The 27,933-nt window shown below is 40.9% G+C and overlaps 2 protein-coding genes across 4 annotated transcripts in view; one reads left to right on the top strand and one right to left on the bottom strand.

Moving 5' to 3' along the window:
* The window catches only part of C5H3orf52 (chromosome 5 C3orf52 homolog), a 31,961-nt gene extending 27,862 nt beyond the window's left edge, over nt 1-4,099 (top strand). For all 3 annotated transcript variants that reach the window (XM_067035357.1, XM_059064921.2, XM_067035358.1), the window contains exon 6: nt 1,490-4,099. In XM_067035357.1, the coding sequence (XP_066891458.1) occupies nt 1,490-1,494 (5 nt within the window). In that variant the 3' untranslated portion in view covers nt 1,495-4,099. The remainder of the gene's footprint in view (nt 1-1,489) is intronic.
* Nucleotides 4,100-5,497: 1,398 nt separating this feature from the next.
* Nucleotides 5,498-21,583, bottom strand: GCSAM (germinal center associated signaling and motility). The gene is made up of 5 exons (XM_067035359.1): nt 21,454-21,583; nt 16,251-16,295; nt 14,884-14,930; nt 9,026-9,054; nt 5,498-8,129 (listed from the first exon to the last, which is right to left on the bottom strand). The coding sequence occupies exons 1-5, from the start codon at nt 21,480-21,482 to the stop codon at nt 7,863-7,865; spliced, it is 417 nt and encodes a 138-aa protein (XP_066891460.1). The 5' UTR covers nt 21,483-21,583; the 3' UTR covers nt 5,498-7,862.
* Nucleotides 21,584-27,933: the final 6,350 nt, after the last annotated feature.

The following is a 27,933-nucleotide window of genomic DNA, read 5'->3' as shown; positions in this document are numbered from 1 at the left end:
CAGCCGTCATCATCACCTCGTATAGTTACAAAAGTTTCTTTTCCCTCATTAGGAGAACTTTGGGGATCTACTCTCTTAGCAGCTTTCAAAGGTACAGTGCAGCAGTGTTAATGATAGTCACCGTGCTGTACATTGCATCCCCAGGACTGATTTATCTTGTAATAATAGGAAGTTTGTGCCTTTTGACCACCTTCATCCAATTCCCCCTCCTCCACACCCCACCCCTGGCAACCACCAATCTGATCTGTTTTTCTATGAGTTTGGTTTTTTAAGATTCCACATATAAGTGAGATCCTGCAGTATCTGTCTTTCTCTGTCTGACTTATTTCACTTGGCATAATGTCCTCAAGGTTAAGGGAATTTTTTTTATTGGATCACTGCCCCCACCTCCCTCCTACCTTTGAGCTTCTTCACCTAGTGGAGGGAGGGGTCCAGGGACAGGGAGGGGAAATCTGTTTTACAATGTAAAACAGCTGCATGAGTTATTTTGGACGTGGGGTAAGTTATTTTGTAGTGTTTTCTGACATGTGAAGGAGTTAACCAGTAGATTGAGTAAGGAACAAAAGCAAAAACTGATTAATGTGAGAGAGAAGAAGAAAAAGCTCTAGGCAATGAGAATAGTGAATCTCTGTTTGCACACATTTGGGGTAAATGGATGGGCCGGCTGCTGGCAGAGAGGCCAGTGTATGCATTCTGTCCTTGAAAGGACTGCCTGGGATGTCCAGGGAGAACATTTAGGTGGTTTGTAGATTCCCCAGGAAACACAGAGTTTAGCCAAAGAGCACTGCTTCTCAGCCAGGACAATTTTGCCCGCTCCGAGGTATTTGGCAAAGTCTAGAGACATTTTAGTTGTCACAATTGGGGGTGTTGGTGGGAAACTAGCATCTAGTGGGAAGAGGCGAGAAAGATTTTGCTAAACCTCTTACAATGCACAGGACAGCTCCTGATGGTAAAGAATGATCCAGCCCCGAACATCAACTGCCAGAACCCTGCTGTGGCGCACGTGGGTCCCCTATGTCCTGTCCCGAGACATTGCCTGGGTACCTCTGCTTTAGTCAGGCCAACTGTGTGCCATTTCCCTCATCAAAATGTCTCACTGAATATTGTGCTGTATTAAAAATGAAAATTTAGCGGTATTTTTATGGTTAGATTATGAAAAAAAGACTTAAAATGTCCTCTGTATCCAAAAGCCCTCGTCAAAATGTTATTTATCATGAATCATACCGAAGCAAATAAGCAAACAATGTAATTTGCCTTTTGAAAGGAATTCAGAGTTGTGTGCCTCTGCGTGTGCGCGCATGTGTGTGCGTGTGTGTGTGCGCACATGTGTGTGTGAGATCCCTGAAGAGTAAACCTCCTCTGTTAGGAATTTACAGATATTCCACTTTTACATTAGTTTATAATCAAACCCAATGAAATAAGATAAAAACATAAATGTTTAGAATAACCATGCTTTTTAAAAAATGGTGACTTTGTATTTTCTTTTCAGAGTGAAGTGGTCAAGGTCGATCTGTGTCTGAAAGCAGCACTCCACTGAACTTTGGGATGAGGAGAATTCATTCCGTTTTACAGAAGAGATCCTGTGAATTAACGTAGAAGCACTCACAGTGACTACAGGGCTGGAGACGGCCCTTTTTCTCCTGATTCTGCACAGTTAAGAGTCTGGCACTACGTCCAGCAAAAAAAAAACCCATGGCTGCCCCAGCTGGGTCCAGATGGGGCGGGGTGACCAGGCAGCAGGTGGACCTGCAGGGCCAGGTCGCTGCTGTTCTTGAAGCGCTCTCTGCCTCCACCCACACGTGGACACCCTCTCTTCAGGGTAAGGGTGGCCTTTGAGGCAGGATCCCGCCAGCCTGAGCCCGTGGCGAGAGAACGGGGAGAGGCGAGGTGAGGGAGAGCCGAGCCAATCGCTCCCTGAAATCCTCCGTCCCACCCCGATGTCTGATCTACCTCCAAGCAAGGCTATGAGGAGGAGGCAAGCATTTCACCAGATGTGAGCAGCATCGTCTGTGTCTCCTTCCATAGCCGCATATCTCAGCAAACTAGCCTTGGCACTCCATCCAATGTTATGTAGAGCTACAGAAATGAGGTGTGTGTTTCTTATTTCCCTTCTGTGTATAGTTCCTGCAACTCCTGAACACCTGTTACGGAAACACGGGTCCATGTTAGTTTTGAACACACGACTCTCATTTTGGATAGTTTCTCCATTTATATTTTCATTAACTTTCATCAGAGAATCATTAAGACTCCTCTAGGTAGTACATGTTGGTTTTTGTTGTCCAGAGTCACTAGCCTTCCCGTAGGATTCAGTGTCTTCAGGCACTGATTGTGTATCTTATTGAAGATGGTTAGGAAACAGGAAGAACCACACTCAGAAATAAACTGCTGGAAGTTTAACGTCAGATCCTTTTGGAGGGGTGAGGGTGGAGTGAACAAGAGCGACTCTATTGGTCGTCTACGGGTATAGAATTACCTGTCATGAGGGAACGAGGTGTCTTGTTAGGAAAATGGCTTTGCTGGAAATTTCCAGGAGAGTTTTGTGGTCATGTAATGAGAGGTTCTCAGCCTCAGTATCTCAGTTAAATTGGCCCTGGGTGGATGTCAGGCTGGGGGCAGCTGCATTCTGGGATGTGTTGGGAGTAAGAGTCTCAGGCTAGATTTGCCTGGGGCTCTTTATGACCCAGGACCCTGCATAATGTGAATGTGCTTTGTTATTTAACTAAAAGGTAACATTTATCATATGTCGGTGTTTCATTTTGAGGACAGTTCCTCCAACTAGTGAAACAGGTGTATTTCCCTTCTTCCTCTTATTTTATATGTCAAGCCTAAACCTTCATGTTTGTACTTTTAAGAAAATAATGAAGAACTTTATTTTTGCCTCTGCATTGCCATGTTGACCTTTGCTGCGTAGGGTTTGACTCTCCAGGGCCAGGATTTGGGTTGGCATGTTCTTGCAGTAAATGGTGTTGGAAGTGACCTTTTCATTTCCCCAAGGGCAGCGTCCCCTTCTGAGTGAATAAGATTGAACTGGGCTGGCCTGTGTCTTCCTCTCCCTGTTCCTGTTGCCAGGGGAGCAGGGGAGCCGTATCTCCTCTCCACTTCCCCCCGGGGCCCCGCAGGCAGGACCAGGTGTCTGAAGAGCCTGAGGCTGGAAGGAAGGGCTGTTTCCTGTCTGGAGGCAGGACCGGGTTTGGTTCTGATCTTCCCTTCCCTTTTGGAAACCACCAAGATGCAGGCACCTTGTCTTGGATTCTGACCACGTGAAAGTCATAGAGAGGATTTTCCATTAGTTTGACTCTTCTGCCCAAATGGTGTGGAAAGAACTGAACTTTGTGACTAGAGCATTTTGAGGTGTTTGGGGGAAAATGGCACTTATATACTGTTGTGCTATAGGAGATGAATTGATTGGCTATCAGACATCTTCATGACGAGCATAATGAAGGTACATAAGAAGGTTTCAACGAATATCTGTAGTATCACTGAAAGGCTTTTTTTGTTTGTTTTGTTTTGTTCTGTTTTGTTTTGCTTTGTTTTGTTTGGCCACACGGCTTGTGGGATCCTAGTTCCCCCACCAGGGATCTGACCCAGGCCCTCAGCAGTGGAAGAGCAGAGTCTTAACCACTGGACCACCAGGGAAGTCCCTCACTGAAGGATTTGAGAAAAAAAACCTGTTTTTTTCTGGGAGTCACTTAGGTACAGGCAGAAAGGATACAGTGGAACCTGCCCCTCCTCCCATTACTGACAAAAATTCTAGCCATGTGTCCTATTCTTTTCTCCCTTTCAATTTAACTTAGTTCTGCAGATTTTTTAATGATCTGTGTTGCAAAAGACTATAGAATATACCAATGAAAAAGAGGATGATAATAAGGAAAAAAGCCACTGGTCTTATTAGGGTGTCAGGCTCTGCACAGATGAAACAGGAAACAGCAGGAAAAAATAGGTGTTAAGAATAAATAAAGACAAACTGCAGGGTTGTGTGATGGTCAGAGAAAAGGGTGAAAAGTATAGTTTAATTGGAGAAGGCTTTGCCTAGGAAGTAGGACTGGAGCTGAACCTTGAAGCAATGGTGGGATGTGAATAAACAGATTTGCTTTCCTTTACACATGTTTGTGTCTTAGGATGAGCTGCATGTTTTCTCCTTTCCCCTTTAGATGTGGACTCTGGACATGGATTCTGCCCTATTCAGAGTCTGATTAGTGCTGAGAAAAATGGGAGAAATCTCTGTGTCTTCCCTTCTCTGCTCCCATTACTGTTTCATTGTTTTAAAATAAGCTAATTCACACTATTAATGCATTGCTAGCAGCAATCTTTCCTTTATGATTAAAGTTCATTATCCTCTTAGTAACAGAAGGCAGCCCTCTCATCTTATAGTTAGGAAACCAAGGTCTGGAGAGGTGGAAGGACCAGCCCAGAATTCCACAGTGTTGGGGAGCAAAGTCCAGCCTAGTGGGCAACCACACATGATCAATGGCCTCTAACTGGTGGGCAACCCAGGGTCATGCTCAGTTCAGGCTTGGCTACCATCTGGGAATCCATGAGGAGCACAGATGGTGAGGGGGAAGGGATGGGTTGAGAGCTGTGATTGTCAGACTGTACAAGACTCTCTGGGGTGATAACGACCACTCAACGCTTCACCCAGTGCCTCGCAAAGGAACCCTCTGTTAGGAAAGGGGGAGAGACTAACACAGATCCATTTAACAGTTGACAGAACCGAGGCACAGTCAGATCAAGTGGCTTTCAAGTAGCTTTCTGAAATCTGTAGGTTGGCTTGGAAAAGAACAGAGTCAGATAAACATAAACAGAATCTCCTTCTTCTCTGAAGGCTCCTGTGGAACCTTGGGGACTCAACTTCCCTGTTCTACCTATGCCTTTCCGTTCCTGAGCATAGTTGAAGCAACTGTCACCCAAGGTTGTCTTAAAAACGTGAGCATTTGAATTTATTTGTTGTCAACGGTAGGTTTTCCTGACCTATCTTTGTCTTTTTCTTGTACCTCTCTTCTGTTCTATGTAAGAATTTATTCACAGACTAAGAGATTATTTCTAGCTACTAGTATGAACTTAAAGCAGAAACCACAAAGCCTGCAGATACTGCATAAAATATGCCTCTGTGAACTTAGGCTATGTCTAGTTTTAAGATCAACATCAGGGAGGGGAATTTTCTGATTATATACGTGACTTAAGGGACCAATTTAAATCCTCAGTCTCAGTTTCTTATCAAGAACAGGAATTCTTTACCTTAGGGGTTGCATCCCCAACCCCTTGAAATTGTATACAGATATTTGTGTGTGTGTGTTTGTGTGTGTGTGTGTGAATGTACATTTTCTGTAAAGAGGGTACCCTGCTTTCATCAGAAATCCTGAAATCTATGGAAAATAGATCAGCATTATATACAGCCCTAGTAGGTATTTCAAAGCACTCCCAAAGCATTCTCCTGCTCAGAAATAATTCCCTTTCAGAATCCCTCTAAATTTCATTATAAGAACAATTTTCTTTGTTTAAGCATTTATACTTAACATGTTCTCTATAAAACATATTTGGGACAAGTAATTCTTTCATGGGGTAAGACTCAAACAACTACAACTTATCATGTTGTACTAAGAATATTTAAACCAATCAACTTCAACAGTGGTCCAACGTCCAAGTGAAAAATCCCAGTGTAAACCCCAGCAATTTTGTGTTTCTGCCTCACTGGAAGACTGCCAGGTGGCCCTGCATCACCAGGCACGTCAGCACATGATTTTCTATAGACATCATAAAGAGTTTTGTATCCCTTTACTCTTTGATATCATTTGTTCAGAATCTGTGACAGATGATGTACATACATCGAACATAATCCTCCTGCTTATGGGTGATGGAACTGAGCCTCCAATCTACATGCTCAAGTTCTCAGAGGAAGAACGGGAACAAGGATTCGAATCATTGATTATCTGACTCCAGTAGCCACATTCTTTGCCCTAAGCCATGTTACATCTTGTACTGTATTCCCTGCTATCATGCATATCTCCTTTTGAACTTGAGTGAATCCCGGCCAAAGGTCAAAGTTAGGATTCCATGTGGAAAAATTTTGCTAAAAATAGGAAGTTAGTGGAGTATAAGATATTAAGATGTGATTGGCTCTTAGATCAAGACCATCAACTGGCTGAAGTCTCAGCAAACCTGTGTTGACACATCCAACCTTAAGCCACTGGATTTATCCCTGCTGGGCCCCTAGCACACTTTAAATAGCAAAATTATTTAACTTTGGTTTGGTTGGGGAACAAAACAGTAATTAAACTCATAATGCATCTACTGCTTATCTCAACAAACTTTTTACTATTTTAACACCCCTAAAATTAGGACAATAGCTATGGGTCAAATAAAACAGGAAGTTGAGAACACAGGTGTGCATATAGAAATAGTCTAATTTGCTAATTGTTCTTGCTCTCACCCTAATTTGTGGTTTAATATTTCCATATCATTTTATTGGTACTAGCTCTTACAGGTTACACCAATACCCGAACACACTTTTGTTTAGTTTATCTGTAGTTATGATTATTTAAGGAAGGGGTCTGCAAGCTTTTTTTTTCTGAAAAGGGCCCCAAAATAAATATTTTTGGCTTTGCAGGACCTACAGTGTGCATCACAACCTTTCAATTCTCTTGAGGTTGAGAAACCACAGACAGTACATAGACAAATGAGCGGGCTGTGGGCCAGTGACATTTTATTTACCAAAACAACGAGTCGGCCAGATTTGGCCTGTGGGCCATAGCGTGCTCACCCCTGTTTTAGGGGATAGGCATAATTGTAGAAACACTAAAAGAAAGATAAGGGAAAATAAATAATTGGGGCATAGGGAGAAATGCTCATTAGAGAAGAGGGGTGTGTGTGTGTGATTTTTCCAATGTGGACACTATTCATAGTTTATACATGGCATATTATTTAACACATACATATACCCTGTAGTAGAGGCCCTTCTATGTAGTATATTGGAAGAGCACTGAATTGGAAGCCAGGAAATCAGGCTCTAGGTAAAGTTCTGACATGTTGCTTTGAGCTAGTTATCCTCTTTGAGCCAGAAAAAATAATGGGATTAAAGGATCTCTAATGATCTACCCTATCCTTCTCTGATGCTATGATTTTCCTAAGATTTCTAGGGAGAAATACAAAGTTAAAAAATATGGATTAAAAATATATAAAAAATATATAAAAACTTGGCCTGGAACTTACTAATTCAACCCATGTAACCAGCCACACCAAAAGATCCAATGAGTCAAAGGACGCTCTGCGAAGGACACTGCTTAGAGGTGTGGAGTAAGAGGAACGCCACAGGTGCCTATCCGGAAGGCTATGAGTGAGGAGCTGGGTCTACCCACACGTGTGGAATGAGGACTCCCCTTTGGTTGCACTTACTATGATGGGTGAAGCTTCCCTGTGACATCAGAGGACAGTCATGTGGACATTTTATAGGAAGAACCTGAACAGAGGAGCAGGGGACCAGGGGGTTCTTCCCACCACTGAGTAGAATGGCCCATTTCTTTTTTTTTTTTTTTTTGGCCCATTTCTTAAAGCCACTTAGAACCGAAGATGGTCACTTCCTTCTCAAAGAGTGGGTGTTTGGGATAGTTGCTTGATCTTTGGATGTTGGACATTGAGAAGGATCTAGGAGGCCCTGAGGCTTGCAAACTACACCCTCCAGCGACCCCTATAGAGAGGGCCGTTGTGTGTGTGTTGAGGGGAGATAAGCTGAAAGGGCTTTGTGCCCCATGCCTGCTTCAACCAGAGCTCCCCATCCCTGGCTTTTATTTGCTGGTATTAAGTGCTGATGCAATCACTTCATTAGAAATGACAAGATTGAGCCTGAGAAGGGGCATAAGTGGATGTGGCTATATCAGGGAGTCAGAGAAGATTCTACTGGGCATGAGAAATTTATATTCATCTCCTGGGGAGGACGGATGCCTAGGGGCGGAAGGTACACGAAGAAGCGAATACTCAGTCCCATTTCCGCCCAGCGACTCTCTGGGTCTCTCAGCCTTGAGGGAAACGTTCTCATAGCACTCCTCAGCAGCGTTCCCTGATGGCCTTTTCCCGAGGACGCTGTGGTTGATGAGGGTGTAGCACAGATCCTCCGAGGAGCCCTGGTCAACATTCTCCTGCTGGTCAAAGGACAGCCATCATCAAGACCTGGCCTCTTGCCATTCCCTTTATACTTCGTCTCAACAGAGGTTCAGCCTTGGGCAAAGTCTGTCTTCCACGGCCGCTTCCCTTCCATCTCTTTTGTCTGGTTTTCCTAAATGGCTGCCCCAGCCCAACCACTAGTCCAGGCTGCCAGAGTTCTCATGCTGCTCAGAGAACTCAGCCTACTCAGGCATGCATTCTCTGCCCCACGTCCCAGAGTGACCCCAGCCCACACTATGTAATTCCCAAAGTCTCAGGACCCTGGGGCTGCTCATTCTTATATAAGAGAACAATCTGAAGACACCTTATAGTGCTTGGGTTATGATATTTAACCACCCATTCTAGAGATATCTGCATTATTAAAAAGAGAATCCACTTAAGAGAAGGTCTCATTCAGTGAAATCTCAGGAGATAAAAAGCAAAACAGCAAGGCACAGGAGAAAGAGCATGGATTTGGGAGTGAGACTTGTTTTTGAATCATGCCCCTGCCATCTTGTCAGCTGTTTGGCTTTGAAGGAACATCACTTAATGTCTCAGTTTTCTCATCTGTAAAATGGGTAGGAAAATAATAGTACAAATCTTATAGGGTTGTTGTGACAGCTACATGAGATGATGCACGTGAAGCGCTCAGCCCACTGCATGGCATAAACCAAGTACTCAATAAATATTAGTTCCTTTCAATAAATTGTGCAACAGAGATGGCTGTTGCTTCTGCTGTCAGGCTCTGCATATGTCCCTGGGCTCACAAGCACTGGTGTCTAAATAATTCAATATTAATGTCAGAAGGGGTCTTGGAGGTCTTCTCCTGCTATCTGAGGTGTCTGCATTTCTACTGTCATCTCAGAAAAAGTCTCAGAAATGTTTGCATTACCTGAATGGGAGCAGATGTTGTTTCTTCATCTGGAGAAAGAAAATACACTTAATGAATTTCAGGTCATGGGGAGATTTCTGGGAGGGGAGGAGAGGAGCACTGAAAGATAAGCAACCAGAGAGCCAAGGAACAGCAGGGGTAGTCTTCCTCAAGCTATCCTGATCTTCAACACATCCCTGGGGAGTGACAGGGCCATCTAGACAAGAAACAGCCAGAGCTGTGCTGAGATGCTGAGTGGAGGGAAACACATTCAGTGGGTCTTTGGATAGGAAATCACACTTCCCTCCCTTCCTCACTCCTTTCCTTCTGTGTCCTTCCTTACCTAAAATTTGTTGCATGTCTACCCTGTACCAGGAACTGGGGAGACAAAGAAGAATCAGACAGTCCCTGTCCTCAAGGGGCTCACAGGCATGCATAGGAGGCAGACAAGGACCTAAGAGAGGTCCACAATGCAGAGGAAAGCTGTCATTTCTACTGTAGGTGACAGGGGATGATGGCAGTGTGGAAGCTGGTGCTCAAGGAAAGCTTTACAGAGAAACTCTTAAACTGAACTCTCCCATTTTTGAGACTGCTGGCAGAAACAAACATAAGCAGACCAATTTTTCAAAAGCCAGTGTACTTAAAAGCAGGTGACTCTGGCCACTCAGCAAAGAGGCAAACACACTAGCTCAATAAATAAACATGAGAATTCACAAAGAAGCCTCATGATATCACCCGACGTGGGAGGTGGCTGTGCTGATGCAGGCCACCTTGATGTGTAAAGATTTATATTCCCTCAGTACTGACATTCTAGATTCTCACATCTCTATAAATTCACCTGGCTATCTAGGACTTCCGTGACTATCACTGCAAGAAAAGGGTCTGTGGGGATCCAAGATGGTGGCGTAGGAAGACCCTACAATCAGCACCTCCCATGAACACACCAAATCTACACCTACATATAGAGCAATTCTTTCTAAAGTAGAACTGAGGACTGACTGAACAGCTTTGCACAATAAATGACAGAAGGACCAAATAGAGATGGGTAGGAGAGACGGTATGGACAGGAACCCCGTCCTTGTTACAGCAACCTGTAGGAGGGAGGAGTATCACTGAGGGACGCATGCGTACATTAACATCCCCCCCGCCAGGGGTGGGGCACAGCAATAAGAATAGTGGTTTAAAGGCACCTAGACTCTATGTGAAGAAATCCATTTACTACCCCTAGAGCATCTGCCAAATGGGCAGGGAACTACTGGAACACTCCTCAGGTTCAAAGGCACTGGAGAGCACCATTTTTTGCATTCTTCCTTGACCTTGATAGCACAGATGGGAACATAGTCCAGGTGCTCCAGCCAGGCTGCCAAGATTGCTCCTGCATGCTTCAGGCCCACAGAAGCTCCAGCCATCTCCCAAAAGCAACACCAAGGGGGTGCACTCCGGCTCTCCACCCCCGACTCCTACCCCAGCTCCAGCCATCCCACCAGAGCTGCCCAGCACATACAGTCTACACAGAGGCTACTCCTGCACAAGGCCATGACTGCAAGACTGGGAGAGGTAGCTGTTTTGACTAATTCATAGAAATAAACACAGGAGATCAAACAAAACGAGGAGACAGAGGAATGTTCCAAATGAAAGAACAAAATTACCCCCCAGATATAAACCCTAATGAAATGAAGATAAGTCTTTTATCTTATAGAGTTCAAAATAATGATCAGAAAGATGCTGACCAAACTCACGAGAAGAATGGAGTGAAAACACAGTGAAAACCTCCACAGGGAATTAGAAAATGTAAGAAAGAAGACCAGTCGGAGATGAAGAATACTATGACTGGAATGAAAAATACACTAGAGGGAATCAACAATAGATTAGATGATACAGAGGAAAGGATCAGTGATCAGAAGACAGAAGAGTGGAAAATCACCCAATCAGAACAGCAAAAGGGAAAAATAATTTTAAAAAATGAGGATAGTTTAAGGAATCTCTGGGAAAAACATCAAGCAAACTAACATTCACATTATAGGGGTCCCTGAAGGAGAAGAGTGAGAGAAAGAGGCAGAAAATGTATTTAAAGAAATAATGGCTGAAAACTTCCCTAATCTGGTGAAGGAAACAGACATCCAGGTCCAGGAAGCAACAAGATGAACCCAAAGAGATCCACACCAAGACATATCATAATTAAAATGGCAAAAGTTAAAGAGAGAAAAGGCAGCAAGAAAAAAAAACAGCAAGTCACATCAAGGGAGCTCTTATAAGACTATCAGCTGATTTTTTAGCAGAAATTTTGCAGGCCAGAGGGGAGTGGCATGATATATTTAAAGTGCTGAAAGGAAAAACCTTAACAACCCAAGAAAGCTCTACCCAGCAAGGTTATTATTCAGAATTGAAGGAGAGGTAAAATTTCCCAGACAAGCAAAAACTAAAGGAGTTGATCACCACTAGACTGGCCTTACAGGAAATGTTTAAGGGTCTTCTTTAAGCAGAAAATAAAAGATTATAACTAAAAATAAGACACTATACGAAAGAAAATATCTCACTGGTAAAGGCAAATACATATTAAAGCCAGTGGAACAGCCGCTTAAGAAGCTACTATGAAGGTTAAAAGACCAAAGTAGTAAAATCGACTGTAACTACGATAAGAAGTTAAGGGATACACAGAATAAAAATGTGAAATATGATGACAATAACATAAACAGATGGGGGGCAGTAAAAATATAGTGCTTTTAGAATGCATTCAAACTAAAGTAGCTATCAGCTTAAAACTAACTGATACACACACACACAGACACAAACACACACACACAATCACAAGAGACAACTACAAGTAAACCAAGAAACTGGACAATCTAAAAGAGATGGATAATTCCTAGAAACATCCAATCTTCCAAGACTGATCCATAAAGATATAGAAAAAAATGAACAGACCAATTACTAGTATCAGTAGCATCAGTAATCAAAAAACTCCCAACAAAAAAAAGTTTAGGGTGAGACTGCTTCACAGGTGAATTCTACCAGACATTTAAAGAAGAGTTAATACCTAGTCTTCTCAAACTCTTCCAAAATATTGAATGCTTCCATGCTCATTTTATAAGGCCTGCATTACCCTGATACCAAAACCAGACACCACAGAAAAAAAAAACAAAGTACAGGCCAATATTGCTGATGAACTTAGATGCAAAAATACTCAACAAAATATTAACAAACTAAATTCAACAATACATCAAAAGGATCATACACTGTGGTCAAGTGGAATTTATTCCAGGGATGCAAGAATAATTCGATATCCACAGATCAATCAATGTGATATACCACATTAACAAAATGAAGGATAAAAATCATATGATCACCTCAATAGATGCAGACAAAACATTTGACAAAATTTAACATCTATTATGATAAAAACTCTCAACAAACTGAATATAGAGGGAATATACCTCAGCATAAAGGCCATATACATCAAGCTCACAGCCACATCATGCTCGATGATGAGAAGCTGAAATCTTTTCCTTTAAGATCAGAAACAAGACAAGTATGCCCAACACTCACCACTTTTATTCATCATAATATTGGAAGTCTAGCCCCAGCAACCAGACAGAAAAAAGAGATAAAGGGCATGCAAATTAGAAGGGAAAAAGTAAAACTGTCACTCTTTGCAGATGATATAATACTATATATAGAAAACCCTAAAGATGCCACCAAAAAACTATTAGAACTAATAAATTCAGTAAAGTTGCAGGATATACAATTAACATACAGAAATCTGTTGCATTTCTATACATTAGTAGCAAACTACCAGAAAAAGAATTAAGAAAACAATCCTATTTACAATTGTATCAAGAAGAATAAAATACCTAGAATACATCTAACCCAGGAAGTAAAAGACTTGTACTTTGAAAACTATAAGACATAGATGAAAGAAATTGAAGACCATGCACAAAAAATGGAAAGATATACTGTGCTCATGGATTGGAAAAACTAATACTGTTTTTCACAGAACTTGAATAAATGATCCTAAAGTTTGTATGAAACCTCAAAAGATGCAGAATAGCTGAGCAGTCTTGAGAAAAGCAAAGCAAAGCTGGAGGTATCATGTTTGGTGATTTCAAACTATATTACACTACTATAGTATGCTATTACTATAGTAGTACTATGGTACAAATACTATACTACTATACTGGATATTAATTAAAAATAACAAATAACAGCTGTTGTCAAGGATGTGGAGAAATGGGAATTTTTTGCACTGTTGGTGGGATTGTAACTTGCTGCAACCTCTATGGAAAACAGTATGGAGTTTCCTCAAAATATTAAATATACAACTACCATACGATCCAGTAATTCCACTTCTGAGTATTGATCTGAAGAAAACAAAGAACTAATTTGAAAAGATATATGCACCCCAATGTTCACTGCAGCATTATTTACAACAGCCAAGACAGGGAAGCAACCTAAGTGTCCCTCAGTAGATGAATGGATAAAGAAGATGTGGTATATGTATATACATGAAATATTACTCAGCCATAAGGAGAATGAAATCTTGCCATTTGCAGCAACATGGATGAATCTAGAGGGTATTATGCTGAGTTAAATAAGTCAGACAGAGAAAGAAAAATATTGCATGATTTCACTTATATGTAGAATCTAAAAAACAAAACAAACGAACAAACATAACAAAATACAAACAGACTCATAGATACTGAGGACAAACTGGTGGTTACCAGAGGGGAGGGGGCGGGGGTGGGAGTTAATAGGTGACCGAGATTAAGAGGTACAAACGTCCAGTTATAAAATAAGTCATGAGAACATAATATGAAGTATAGGGAATATTGTGAATAGTACTATAATAATTTTGTATGGTGATGGTGTATTATATATATTTGATATATATGGTATATATATCAAATCACTACGTTGTGCACCTGAAACTAGTATAACGTAAGTCAATAACTTCAATAAAATTTTAAAAAAGAAAAGGGTCTGTGAGTTTCGGCATTAGAGGTCTTATTTCTACCGTTAGAGGTCTATTTCTATTTCTGTCTCGCTGTGATGGAGATTGGGGTTTCCTGCACCCACAATTCCCCTGGGTGAAAAGGCTAGGGGTGGGAGGGCTGTATGACTTATTTACATGCCAATAGGGCTCAGTTTTCAGAGTCAGAGTGAATGAACTAGGCTCTCCTCTTTAAACCCAGGAAGGCAAAGGCAAAACTCATTTGTTTTTCTTCTTCAGAAACGTTGTGGCCTGTCCTCAGGCCTGTACTTCCTTTGCTTCCCCCCTTACACATGACACTCTTCACCACCCTCTCCTTCAAATGCTTTTCTTACCTTAACTTTAGCCCTGTTCAGTCACCAGAGACCATTGCATCAGCCTCCTAAGTGGTCTTCCAGCATCCGCTCTTTTTGCCACTTCCTCCTACAATCTGTTCTCTGAACAGCAAACTGGGTGATGTCTTTAATGCAAATGTGGTCATACTTGGCCCTTGTTTAAAGCCTTTCAGCGCCTCCTGTAGCTCTCAAGACAAAAACCCTAACCCTAAACTTGACCCCAAGGCCCTGCCCCTCCTCTGTGCCCACACTGGCCTCCTTGCAGTTCCTTACATGTGCCTCACACCTCCACCTTTTGCTTTCATTGTTCCCATTTAACTCCTTCAGCCTGCAGACCTCGGGAAATAACAGAAGGCTATGGAGATCAGTAAGCCGGTTCCTGCCTCAATGAGCTCTCAATTTAGTGGAGAAAAAGAGACACGCAATTGAACAAATTGCAGCAAATGTGTGAGTGTTAGACTAGAAATATGCCCAAGGAGCTTTGGGAACAGAGGGAAGGGGCAGCTTGGAAACCTAAGTCTGTCGAAAGTAAAAACGATATGAAAGCAACGACTTACTTTGCTTTGGGGAGTCTTGTCTCACTTTTAAAATGTGCACTTTTTTCCTATAAAAGAAAAGGAAATCGGTCGGTTGTTTTAATATTCAGAAACTCTCAAAGGGAGTTACACTCAACTATGAAAACTTATGCTTAACTCATTTTGTTAAAGTTATAAGCCTCTTATAATACCTCCTTCAGCAGAGAAATAAGAGGATAGGAAAAAGAAAAAATTAAAGATAAGACTGAATAGAAATCTACTCCTTTGTGTTTCTCTCTTTCCCTTTTTCTCTTTCCTCCTCCTTTTTCTGAGGCTGGTATGGAATTGATTTATAGATGGAGAACTATGGTTATGTTATACAAAACTTTTTTTTTTTCATTGGCTGCGTTGGATTTTCGTTGCTGTGCATGGGCTTTCTCTAGCTGCGGCGAGCGGGGGCTACTCTGTTGCCGTGCGCGGGCTTCTCATTGTGGTGGCTTCTCGTGTTGCGGAGCACGGGCTCTAGAGCGCAGGCTCAGTAGTTGTGGTGCACGGGCTTAGTTGCTCTGCGGCATGTGGAGTCTTCCAGGAACAGGGCTCGAACCCGTGTCCCCTGCATTGGCAGGTGGATTCTTAACCACTGTGCCACCAGGGAAGTCCCCTCTACTTAACTTTTTGGAGAGTTTTTTTTCTGACAAAATTTCAATTTCTTTTATATCAAGGAGCCATTGTTATATCCAATCCCAACCTCAATCTCAATCTATGGTATCCAAACAAACAAGCAAGCAAGCAATCAAACACCTCCCGTATGAGCACAGAGGTGACTGCACTGTACTGATGACCCTCGGAAAAACACAGTATAAATATAATGGCAGCCAGTTATCATCACAGGAGACAAGGACAACATCTGCTCTAAGGAGAAAGACCATATGTCCTGCTTTACACAGACAGTTTAGTTAATGGTGTTATCAATCATTTAGTGACGCTTAACTATTTTTAGCCTCCTTTTCACTCACAAAAGTTTCCCAGTTTGGACAATGAATTATATGGTCACCCTGGCTATACGTTCTCTGTGCAAAGGACAGAAATGCATGCTTCTGTCCCAGGTAGACGCTGGGATTTGCAGTGTGATTAAGGGGGCTTTCTCTACATTGATAGCCAGTTTCACCCTTGCTTCCGAGGCTTTCCCGTTTGAAGAGTGTGTAACCACCCATGAGACTATTGTTCCTGTTTCTCACCAAACTCGAAGCGTCACTTCCCTGACTGACTCTCAGATGATGGTGCCTGGGCTAGTGGCCAGCTTCCACTGTGGCCACAGACAGTGGGTAAATCACAGGTAACTTACAGCAAATACCACATTGAAACTACGCTTATAGGGAAATAACCCCTGAAAACAGTTCTCCACTCACCATGGAAGGCAGAAACACCCGCCAGCGATGTGGCAGTCCCAGCATCTAAAATACCCAAGAGATGACACAAATCACAAGTTTAGTTTCTGCAGCTTTGTTAGGGTGACTCTCTTCCCTTTGTCACTTCTGTGAAAACCTCCCCTTTTTTTTCTCTCCCAAGAGAATACTCATTCTAGGTGACTTGGACACATCTGTCATACCAGAATGGCTTCGTCCTCCCAGGACATTAATTGGACCTTTGGAAATATGACATTATCAACTCCTAATCAGAGAAGGAACTTTCTGCTGTGTTCCCAGCAAAGGAAAAAAGGCTTGCTTATCTCCAATTCCAGCGATTTATGTGGCCTCTTGTGATGAAGGACACACAGAGTTATCAAAGTAAAAGTGTGTGGACATTTGAGAAATTTCTTCTAGGCACCGATTAGGCAATATTTACATAGGATCCCGCTGCACTCTGAATTTCTCCTATTTACACTCTATTATAATTTTCTGCTCACTTGTTTATATCCTACACTAGAAGGTGAGTTTCACAAGGTTGGGGACCATATTTGCCTGTTCATCACGATGTAGATTACCAGCATATGCCATAGTGTCTGGTACATAGTAAATATAGTTTCAATAAGTATTTGATAAATGAAGGAGTGGCTAAGAACAGAGCAACTCTAACTGGCTCAGATCATCAGATCTGCCTGATTGACCTCAAGGTATAGCTATACAAACAGGACTTGTTATCTCTTTAATGGCAGAAAGGCTCAGGGTCTCTCTGCAGTCAGACATTGAGGCTAAGTCTGGGCATCTTTCTGAACTGAGGCATAGTTAACTACCTACACGGTTGACTGGGAAAGGCCTTTATAAAGTACTGCATGTACCAGTAACACTATGTAAAAATGTTTGGAAAACACCATCCAAAAATATCTCCCCCAGTGAGCTTTTTCAGGGAGTTCCCTTGGAAAGGGCAGTGGAAGAGAGGCTGCTGCACTTGAGCTTGGCTGTGGGCACCAGCGTGCTGAGTCTTCTGACAGCTTCTGGGGTCTGTGTACCATTAGAGCCTTTGGGGCTGAGAGGTATGGCTGTAGTTCTTCCTCCTCTTCAGGCTTCGTTCAGGGTTCTTTAGCCCATTTGCTTATATCTCCTATTTCTGCCATTAAAGAAACACCGGAAGGAAACCACTAAATCACACTCATGCTAAGAAATCAGGTTCACTGAGGAGATATGAGAGTGAGATGAAAGGAGATTATTAATTTTGCATTACTACTGGATCAATATCTCTGTACTCCCTGAGCCACAGTTTCTTTATGTATAAAATGAGGATACTTAGACTGCTTACTTCATGGAGTTGTAAGGGTCACATAAAGTTAAATATGCACAAAAGCTATTTTCAAACTGACTGTTTCCCCCAGTCAGCTTCTCTGCAATATATTCTTGCATTTCAGTTTGGAGTTTTGGTCTGGGGTAGGTTCAGGCTATGTGCCAGCAATTCCAGGTTCCTGTCTCTTACACAAAGCTTCCCTGGCTCCAGTCTGCCCAGTCTCTCCCTTCTTCTAATGCTCATGGCCCTTCCAGTCTGTTTCATCCTTTGGACTGTATACTTTAACCTAGGTCCAATGATACACCCCAAATATTTGATCCTTAATTTGCACCGAAGAAAAGCACCGTGTTGGGGGAATGTCTGTAGGCTTTGGCTGTGTAGTTGCTTTTTAACTGATACTCTTTCAAAAGCTTCACCTGAAACAATGGGGAAAGTGTAGATAACTCTTCAAGCAGAACTGGCTTTGCGACACTTCGGGTTTCTTGGATCCAGGGACACTCTTCCATATTTTAGCAATTCCCTGACACTCAAAAGTCCTGATCAGAAAGGATTGATGAGGAAGACTTTGTTTAAGAGCATCACAGTAATCACAAGTGTCTCTCTGCACAGCCCTTTCAACAATTGTAGCCATGTGGAGGATGTGGTCACCTCAGAAATAGAAACTCAGAGCTTAAATTGAAATGGCCAGGATGCAGCTGGAGCAGAAAGGTACATGATATCAACAGACAAAGAGACAACAGGAAATAAGGGTCTTCTTTCCAGCTGCTAGGAGTTACACTAGATTCCTAGCAAAATGGCACATCTTCTGTCCAAGGTTTCAGAGTGTTTTTGTCTTTTGTCTTGTCTTCACGTTTACTATCAGTACAACTGCTGCTGCGTCTAAGCAGGGTCCTCCGTTGGGGCGTATGTGAAGTCCAGGACCTGACAGACTTCATTCCTCACAGGCAAAGCCTGGGAGAAGTTTTGTTGGATTTGCTCTCACCTGGATGTTCTCTGTTTGGGGCTTTGATTTCCCAGATTCCAGGGTGTCTCTTGAGAGATCTGCTGCCACCCAAAACTCAACATACCAAGAATGAGCTAAGTCTTTCCTTTTCAGGCTTCCCACCTTGCTTGATACTTTCTCCAGCTTTCTTCATTTCTGCTATTTGTGTGTAACCCCAGAATTGCCTCGGCTTCCTCTTGCTGCCCTCCCATCTGTTAATACGCCCTTCTAAAGCATATACCTCAATCTGTCCTTGATTTGACCTCCCCTCCATTTCCATAGAACAGCCCTCACAACGTTCTCCAACAACTGCCATACACCACCAGGCCCCAATCAAATGTCCAGACAGCCTCATGACAACTGCAAGAATACCAGTGTACAGAGAGGCTTATCCGCTCTATGCAGTTTCAGGGACTGTACACAGGAACCGAGAAGGGCATTGGCCTCGTCTCATGTAAATTGCAATTTTCACAGAAAGCACCAAGGCAGAGAACATGGGATAAAAGGGAAGGAAATAATTAAATAAAGAAAATAAATTGGCTCATTGTTTGGGTTGGGTTTCTGTATAACTATCTTTTTATTTGTGGGGAGTTTAGGGTATAGAGAAAGAGAAACTAAAAATTAAACACAATTTACTTTGTGCTTACTATATATATATATATATATATATATATATATATATATATATATACACAGATATATATATGCACACACACTATAAATGCTACTTACTATTATATATATATTACTTACTATACATACTACTTCCTAAATGTAAGTAACATATACATTTCCTATGTTATATTTCACTTAATCCCAGAATAAATCCATGAGGTAGATATTATGATTCTATGTCTTACCCATGAAGAAACTGAGCTTAAAAAATTTATGCAAGGTGTCTGAGGACAAGTGGGAATAAGTGGGAGAAGCTCAGTTTGCTTCTGGCAGATTCATCCTCTGAAACTCTGAGCTCATCTCATGAAGGGAATCGGTGCCATTCTGCCTGATGGTGGGAATTTCCCTGCTTTTTGTAACAAATTTGATCTGGAGAGACATGGTGGAGTGTGCTGACTGGATGATAACCAGGTGGTAAAGGTGAAGTTGAAAATCATATCCAAGTAAATATAAGACTTTTGAGTATATTAAGGAAGACATTTTAAGTCAGCATAGAAATGAAGATGCTGGGTCAACTGAGTAACTATGTAGAAAAATATGTATTTCTATCTGACACCATATAAGGAATGTATGATGCTAAATGTAAAGCAATAAAACTATGAAAATTATACTGTGGATTTGTCTTTTTTTGGGATGGGGAAATAATTTTAAGCATAAATTGGTAGAAACCAAAAAGCTTTCTAGATTTAATTCAATTATGTTTAAATATATAAGAAAAACATTAAAATTCTGTATGGCACAAGACACTCAGATTGGACAAAAATATTTTTGGTAATATTTATGAGAAAGGGCTAATTTCTTCAAAGTAAAAATAGCTTTTATAATCAATAAAACAAAGTAGACCAAAATCTAAAACAAAAGCGGGGAAAAGGCATATTAGCTTTTCACAGATGAAAAAATACACATCTCTGATAAATATAGACAGTAAAATAAAGATAATGCTTCTAATGTTATAAGTAGTTATAACTGTGACTTCCTAGTTTATTTTCTTGTTTATACTTTATTTATTCTCCAATTTATTTTACAACTAACATGTATTAATCTCACAATCCTTCACTGCCTCACCAAAGTTCTAAAATACAAAATTACAAATGTAACATAAATCATAACTTTCTCAGTCACATCATATCTGTATTTTGTTTTACTTTTCTTTTCAAGACAATATTTATTTAGCTTTCCAATCATTCATTCGGTGTTTATTGAGTGCCTACTATATGCCAGAAACAATGTTAGGAAACAGAAATTCAAAGATGAATAAGAAACAGTCTCTACTTTTGAGGACCTCACATCTAGACATAAAAATAGGGACTTATAATCTGATAGAAGAATGCTAGAGTTTCAGACTGAGGGCTGTGAGGATCTGAGGAGGAGAAGTCCCAGACAACACTGACCATCAGGGAGGGCTGGGAGACATTCCTCGGGTTCACCAAGACTCCTTTTGGCAGGTGGCTTTTTGGATTCTATGTTCTAGCTCTCAATGGCATGAACTGAGCTCTGGGACACCAAACACAATCCTGTAAAGACCACCCCCACAACTCCCCAGCTAGCTCATTTTCTCCAAACCACCTCACTTTGTACCATAGGAATTCCCTTGTTTTGGGTGGTACTAATTTTTGCAATGGCTGCTTTGACATTAATGAAGATGATGGTCCAAAAAAATAATATCTTCTAATTATTGAACCCTACTCTGTTTCAGGTACTATGCTAACATCACACACACTAGAACCCTCCAGCATAGGTATTGTGTTATTATTTCCAGTTATCATGAGGAAACTGAGGCCCAGAAAAGTTAAGCCAAGTTCTCTACCGATTTCAATGACCTCTGCTTACCTGTTGCAGGGAATGTGCACCAGGTAAGGTCTTATGCTATCCGGAAGCTTGCTGTTTATTTCGAACTTTAATGGTGACTAAAAGGGTGGTGGTGTCTTTAACCTCAGAAGAGCATAGCCTTCGGGCCCCCAGAAAGTTGTTCCATTTCTTAGGGGGTAGGCTATTGCACAGAACTTCCTTGATAAAGTCTTGCCTTTCAGCTGTACTCCACCAGCTGCTCACTGTGATTCTGGGGAGAAGGCCAACCTATAAGGAATTGAACGTGTTCTCTGGCACGTAGTAGGCACTTCATTCTTGTCAGTCCCTTACCCAATTGCTTTCTCCCGAAGAGTAGACCTCTTTTTCTCTTTCTGGCTACATTGCCTAGACCCATCTCCTCTGCTCCCCATTAGGGAGTCTGGGCTCACCTGTTTTCCCTCAGCAGAGAGTTCCCCATCCTCTCAGTCCTCTTGGTGCCTTCCCCTCGTCTTGCCCTGTCTTCTGACAAGTGCTGCTCCTGACTTAGAGACAGGGCTGTGTTGCTTGGCCACCAGGGCAGAGAGAGCTGAGAGGAGAGTATCCCTTTGCAGAGGAGAGGAGGAGCCTGGGGGGAGGAGATTCAGAAGTGCACGCATGCACAACTTCCTAAAATGTCAGAGGCTGAACCAACTGGGTTATTGCCCTTAACCAGAAGTCGTTAGTCAATGAGAGTTTTGAACAAATGGGGAAGCCCCATCTGCAATTGTAAACAGGCCATGGGGGTTTTTCACTGCAGATGCCTGAACTTATTAAAGCACTTTGTAGTCCTAGAAACATCAGATGGGGGGAACTTTGTTTTAAAACAAAAAAGCTTAAAAATCAAGCCATAGACCAGTAGAAAATATTAGCAAAACATACATCTGGTAAAAAGATTTTTATCCAAAGTGTGTAAAGAACTCTCAAAACTTACTAAGAATAGAACAAACATCAAATAACAAAATAGGGACAATATTTGAACAGATACTTCATCAAAGAAAATATACAGATGTCAAACAAATTCATGAAAAGATGCTCAACACCATAGTCATTAGGGGTGTAATAATGTAAATCAAAACTACAATGCAATACTTTTGCACATCTATTAGAATGGATAACATTGAAAACAAAAACAAAAACTGATAAAACTAAGTGCTGACAAGGAAGTGGAGCATCTAGAAGTCTCACATACTACAGATGGGAATGCAATATGGTTTAGCCTCTTTGGAAAAGAATATGGCAGTTTCTTATAAAGTTAAACATAGCCTTACCACACAACCTAGCACCCCCACTCTTAGGCATTTACCCAAGAGAAATAAAAAATTAAGATCTCTAAGGACCTGCATGTGTATGTTTATAGCTGCTTTACTCATAATTGCCAAAAAAACCCCAAAACAAAACAGAAAAAAAAACCCTGGAAATAACCCAGATAATCTCAAGTAGTGAATGGCTAAACAAACTATGTCACATCCACACGATGGGATTCTGCCCAGTAATAAAAAGGAATGGACTACTAATATATACAACAACATAGATGATTCTCAAATGCATTATGCTGAGTGGAAGAATCCAGATTTAATATCTACCTTTTGTGACATTCAAGATGAGGCAAAACTGTAGGGACAGAAAACATATCAGTGGTGGCCAGAGAAGGGGTAGGAGAAGGTTTGATCTTCAAGGATCAGGAGGGAATTTTTTTGTTATTGTTCTGTATCTTGTGGTGGTGGTGACATACCTGACTATATGCATTTCTCATAATTCATAGAGCTGTATACCAAAAAGCATGTATTCTACTATAGGTAAATTATCTCAATAGAAAGGTTAAAAAATGAAAGAAATTAAATTGAGGACAGGAATTACAGATTTTTAAAGTTATTCTTATAGTTGATTGTTGGTTCAAGTTTGGCCACTCATTTGTTCTTTCATTCCTTCAACAAGTATATGCTGAGCACCTACTGTAGGCTGGGCACTGTGGGTTTAATGGTGAACAAAGCAGATACAGGCCTGCCCTCATGGAGCTCCTTGAAATGAAATGGAACAAAGTGCAAAAGGCCTTACTGCTTGTCCTAATGTAATGGAGACGTCATACCTGCAACAGGCAGGGCAGCGTGGGGAAGCAGCTTAGAAGAAACCATGTTAGAGAAGATGGGATACTAGTTGTGCAACACCAGACCCATCACACATCACTCTTGCCCCCGTTGCTGCTCTCCAGATGTCAGGCTGTCTATGTGGGAGGTTTCCAGGAGCACTTTATGACAAATGAGCTGAGAGGTGGACAACACTTGCCTAGGAGGACAAAGTATTCTGGAGTGAGTAGGGCTTGTGAGAGGGGAAGGAGGGCTATGCCAGTCTAGGAGGGCTCAATACATGAAGTAAAATATATTATGATTTATAACATTTTAGTCCTGCAAGAGGAAATACAAATGAAAGATAAGAACCTAATTCTCTCTGTTGAAAATAAGGGAAGAGACCTTTTCCCCTCCCTCTTTTTAGAGCATTTATTTTAGAAAACTTGTAAGTTTTTTCCCTCCATCTTTAAAATACATGTAAATCTTTTAAAAATTGAATAAACAATCCAGGAACATTTCCTCTGGGACCTGGGGCCCATCTTTTTGAAATGCAATCACAAGGAAGATAAGGCCCTTATCTCCCAGTTTTCCTGGGAGAATAGGAACCAAACTTCAGGTGGCCCTTGGCTCCAAATTTCAAACCTCCCTACAGGCAAAAGGATAAGAGGAAAATTTCTCTTTTAAGGACAATCAGCAAACGTATTACCAAATGCATTTAGGGTGAATATGTGTGACAAATAATACAGTCAAGTCCTCTTATTTGAGGACTAGACATTGTTTATCTTGAAAAAGTTTATACAATGGATTGTATCTGTTTGTCTACATAAAAGGGCAAGATTTCTTTGTTTTTGTAATCTCCTTAGTGGATTGCCTATGATTCTCATTACATTCTCGTTTAATGCTTATTCATTAATAAAACTTTCTCTTCCTTCTACTTTTGTGGAGAGATATTCTGGGGCAGCAGGAGATTGTGATTTTTAAATTATATTTCTCCAACAGAACCTCCATTCAATTTTTCATTAATCCCTTGGGTAATTTATCCTAGGAAAGATATTAAGATAGCAAATTTTCTTATCTTAGGAATATCTGAAATTCAGGAAACACTCTCCTCAGTAAGTTAGTTGAACAGTGAAGAAAGAAAATTCTTAACAAAGCATATATAAAAATTAGGGATGTCTACTGCATACAGATCTAAGAAATCTGGGGCTGCCCTAATCTGTTTCTCCCGTTCTCCTGGGTCAAAACCACTTCCTTTCCCAGGTTGAATAATTACAATAAATTTTAAAGAATTTCTTCCTAGTTATCTAAAGCTTTCTATTCTGTTGTGGGGAGAAAAAAAAAAAACTAAACTAAACTAAACTTCCTCTACCCTTCTAGGTTCTTCTGGCTCATCTAAGAATTAAATCCACAGGAGAGAGATTAACAGGAAAGAAAAACCAAATTTAATTATATACTTACAGGGGCTCCATAAGAATATGAGGCCCAAAGATAAGTTAGGCAGTTGAGGCTAATATGCCTTCTGAGAGAAGAAGAAGGGCATAGTGGCTTGAGACTTCAAAGGGGAGGAAGGCAATTCACGTGGAGATGGAGAAGTAAATGTTTGCTGGGCCACGCAGAGACAACAGAACACAGACAGGACTTTGGGCTCCAGGCTCTGCTGAACTCCCCATACCACACGTAGCCCGAATTCTTTGTAGGTATCTTTAGTGGTAGTGCTCTTCCTGGACCAGCCTCTTTGTCTAAATTCTTTTAGGCAGTTAAGGAGGGGGTGGGTAAAAAGAAAGAGTTCTTGAGCCTTTTGCTTTTTAAAAAAAATCTCCAATCCAAATAATTCTCAAGCTAAAGGGATAGTCTAGGGTGGCAAGTTTTGTTCCCCTACACCATATGTAGGAAATCTGAGATAACAGCCAATGGTCTGCCATTTTGTGTGTGAAGAAAGTGATGTGTGTGTGTGTGTGTGTGTGTGTGTGTGTGTGTATGTGTGAGACAGAGAGAGAGTATGAAGGTGTCTTGACACACTGTTATAACTAACCTTTCTCTTCCCTATTACTTTCAGGTAAAAATTTACTTTAAAGTTCCTCTCCTCAGCAGCCTCTCTATGTGTTGTGACACCTAGAGGTCAGAAGCAGGGAACCAGAGATTTTCAGCATCATGGAGGAAAGACAAAATGGACAAGGGAGCTAGCCAGTGAGTAGGGCAATTTTTGACTCCTCACCAGTATAAGTTAAGGTATCCTAGACGTTGGGTAGGGCAGCTTGAGCAAACAGCCTGGATGCTGCCCCAAGGGTGGCTTAATTAGTTCCAGTGTTAAGGAAAGCCTTCTTTGCGTTCAGAGAGTCAACACCATAGGGGTGAGTGTTGGAAATCAACCTTCCATTATAATTTAAGAAAAGGCTGGGGATGGCTCCCTAACTTTCAACTTTGAGTTTTACTCAGGCCATTAGATGGAGGAGCTGAGCTGTGGAAGCGTTAGCTACTGATCATGAAAATTTCTTATGATTGTGTAAGGTAGCAGGAAGGAGCAGAACACATATAATATGCACATTTATTGCTGTGAAAACAACTCTGGACTAAATAATCTACCTCTGCTCCACAAATGAAAGTCCAGAAATACACACACCCACACAAAGATGCCAAAATAACAAATCTTTGAATCATACATTCTCTGTCCTTCTTGGTGCTTACTCCAGTGCCTAAGACATATGAGAAATTATATGAATTAAATTCTAAATAAAAGCCTGGATGTTTGCAAACAGATGATGGTGAAATCAGAGGACGGTTGAGTTGGAATCTTTAAATTAACTTTCCTATCCTTAGGTATTACTGTAAGAGAATTAATTACCAATGCAAAGCCTGTTTTGCTGTATCCCAAGATCATAGGATAGTATAATCAGAATAATCATTTGTTGAGAGCTTTCTATAATCTATGTACTGCATTAAATGTTTTAGGTATAATTTATTAGATCATGCAAGAATTCTATGGTATAAATACCATTTCCTCTATATTGTGGATGAGAACACTAGGCTCACAGAAGTCAAGGGACTTGCTCAAGACACCCCAACAGTAATCTAGGCTATAAGTGCAAACAGGGCATGCACTTTATTCATTTTCCTATTCAATAAGTACTTGTGGAAAGATGGCCTTGACTTTGAACTTAGGTCTGTATCACTCCAATGTGTCCAGAAAGGCTGAAACATATTTACATGTCTGGAGTGTGTTATGGCTTCCAGTTCTTATGTGGCTTTTGTCAACTGAAAAAAAAAAAGCACACCATGAGAGCTGTGAGTTCAGTTTTATTTGGAGATTTATTGAGGACTATAGCCTGGGGATAGCTCTGAGGAGCTGCTCTGAAGATGTAAGGAGGGAGATCAGTACATATGTGATTTTTGGAGAAGGGGTACATGCAGTCGAGCACACATCTCAGTGGAAGGTTGCTGCTAGTCACAAAGAACAGATATCTCTGTTAATGATTTTTCTAAGTACAGGGAGATACAAGAAATTAGGTTTATAAAAATTTCTCCTGAAAATATATGCCTATTTTTCCCAGAGCACAGAGTGCCTCATTCCTTATCTCTACCCTGAACTCCTTTCAGGGTGTGTTGAAAGTCAGCGACTTCAGTGGCTAATGACTCAATCCTTGTAGAACCAGATGGTGAGTGACATTTAGTTGGCACTTTCAACTTCAGACTGACTTCAGTTGCCAAGGCCGGTTAGAGGTCTTTTGGATAAGAGTGATTCTTTGAACTTTTTCAGTCTCAAAAAAACAGATGGTATAAATCAAGCCCTAGGTAGTCCTTTTTAGACTTTTGTGATTAGAGATGCAAGCTGGGAGAGCTGTTTATGCTAAGGAAAATCATTTTGGAGCATTTTATGACAGGAAAAGAACTGGTTTATTTAAGAATTCTTATAGAGTCAGGAATATAATGGCTTAGTTAAGACATCACCGTTCTGCCTTCCCTGCAAAAAGTCTCATAGAGAGGGTGAAGGCTGCATGATGGGATAATATTGAAAGGTCTTCCTGAGTATAATTTTCTAACTACTTACTTTTTGGTACATAATATGAGTTGATTAGGAATCCTGCCTAATGTCAGAGAGTTATGTGCTTGAAAACTATGACTGTTAATTGCTGATATTCCTCATTAAGGAGTATTTTATTTTATTTTTTTTAATTGTACTGAAATATAGTTGATTTAAAGTGTTATGTTAATTTCTGTATAGCAAAGTGACTCAGTTATACACATATATATTCTTTTTCATATTCTTTTCCATTATGGTTTATCACAGGATATTGAATATATTTCCCTGTGCTATATAGTAAGACTTTGTTGTTTACCCATCCTATATATAAGAGTTTACATCTGCTAATCCCAAACTCCCAATAATTCTCCCCTGCCCTGCAACCACAAGTCTGTCCTCTATGTCTGTGAGTCTGTTTCATAGATATGTTCATTTGTGTCATATTTTACATTCCACATATCAGTGATATCACATGGTATTTGTCTTTCTCTTTCTGATTTACTTTGCTTAGTATTTCTAGGTCCATCCATGTTGCTGCAAATGGCATTATTTCATTCTTTTTAATGGCTGAGGAATATTCCATTGTATATATACACCACATCTTCTTTATCCATTCATCTGTCAATGGACATTTAGGTTGTTTCCATGTCTTGGTTATTATAAATACTGCTGTTATGAACATAGGGGTGCATATATCTTTTCAAATTGCAGTTTTGTATGGGTATATGCCCAAGAGTGGAGTTGCTGGATCATATGGCAATCCTATTTTTAGTTTTTTGAGGAGCCTCCATACTGTTTTCCATAGT

Source organism: Kogia breviceps, chromosome 5, assembly GCF_026419965.1.
Source record: "Kogia breviceps isolate mKogBre1 chromosome 5, mKogBre1 haplotype 1, whole genome shotgun sequence".
In the NCBI taxonomy this organism is placed as follows: Eukaryota; Metazoa; Chordata; class Mammalia; order Artiodactyla; family Physeteridae; genus Kogia; species Kogia breviceps.
Note: the sequence above shows the minus strand (reverse complement) of the source record. Positions and strands in the feature narration are given on the sequence as shown.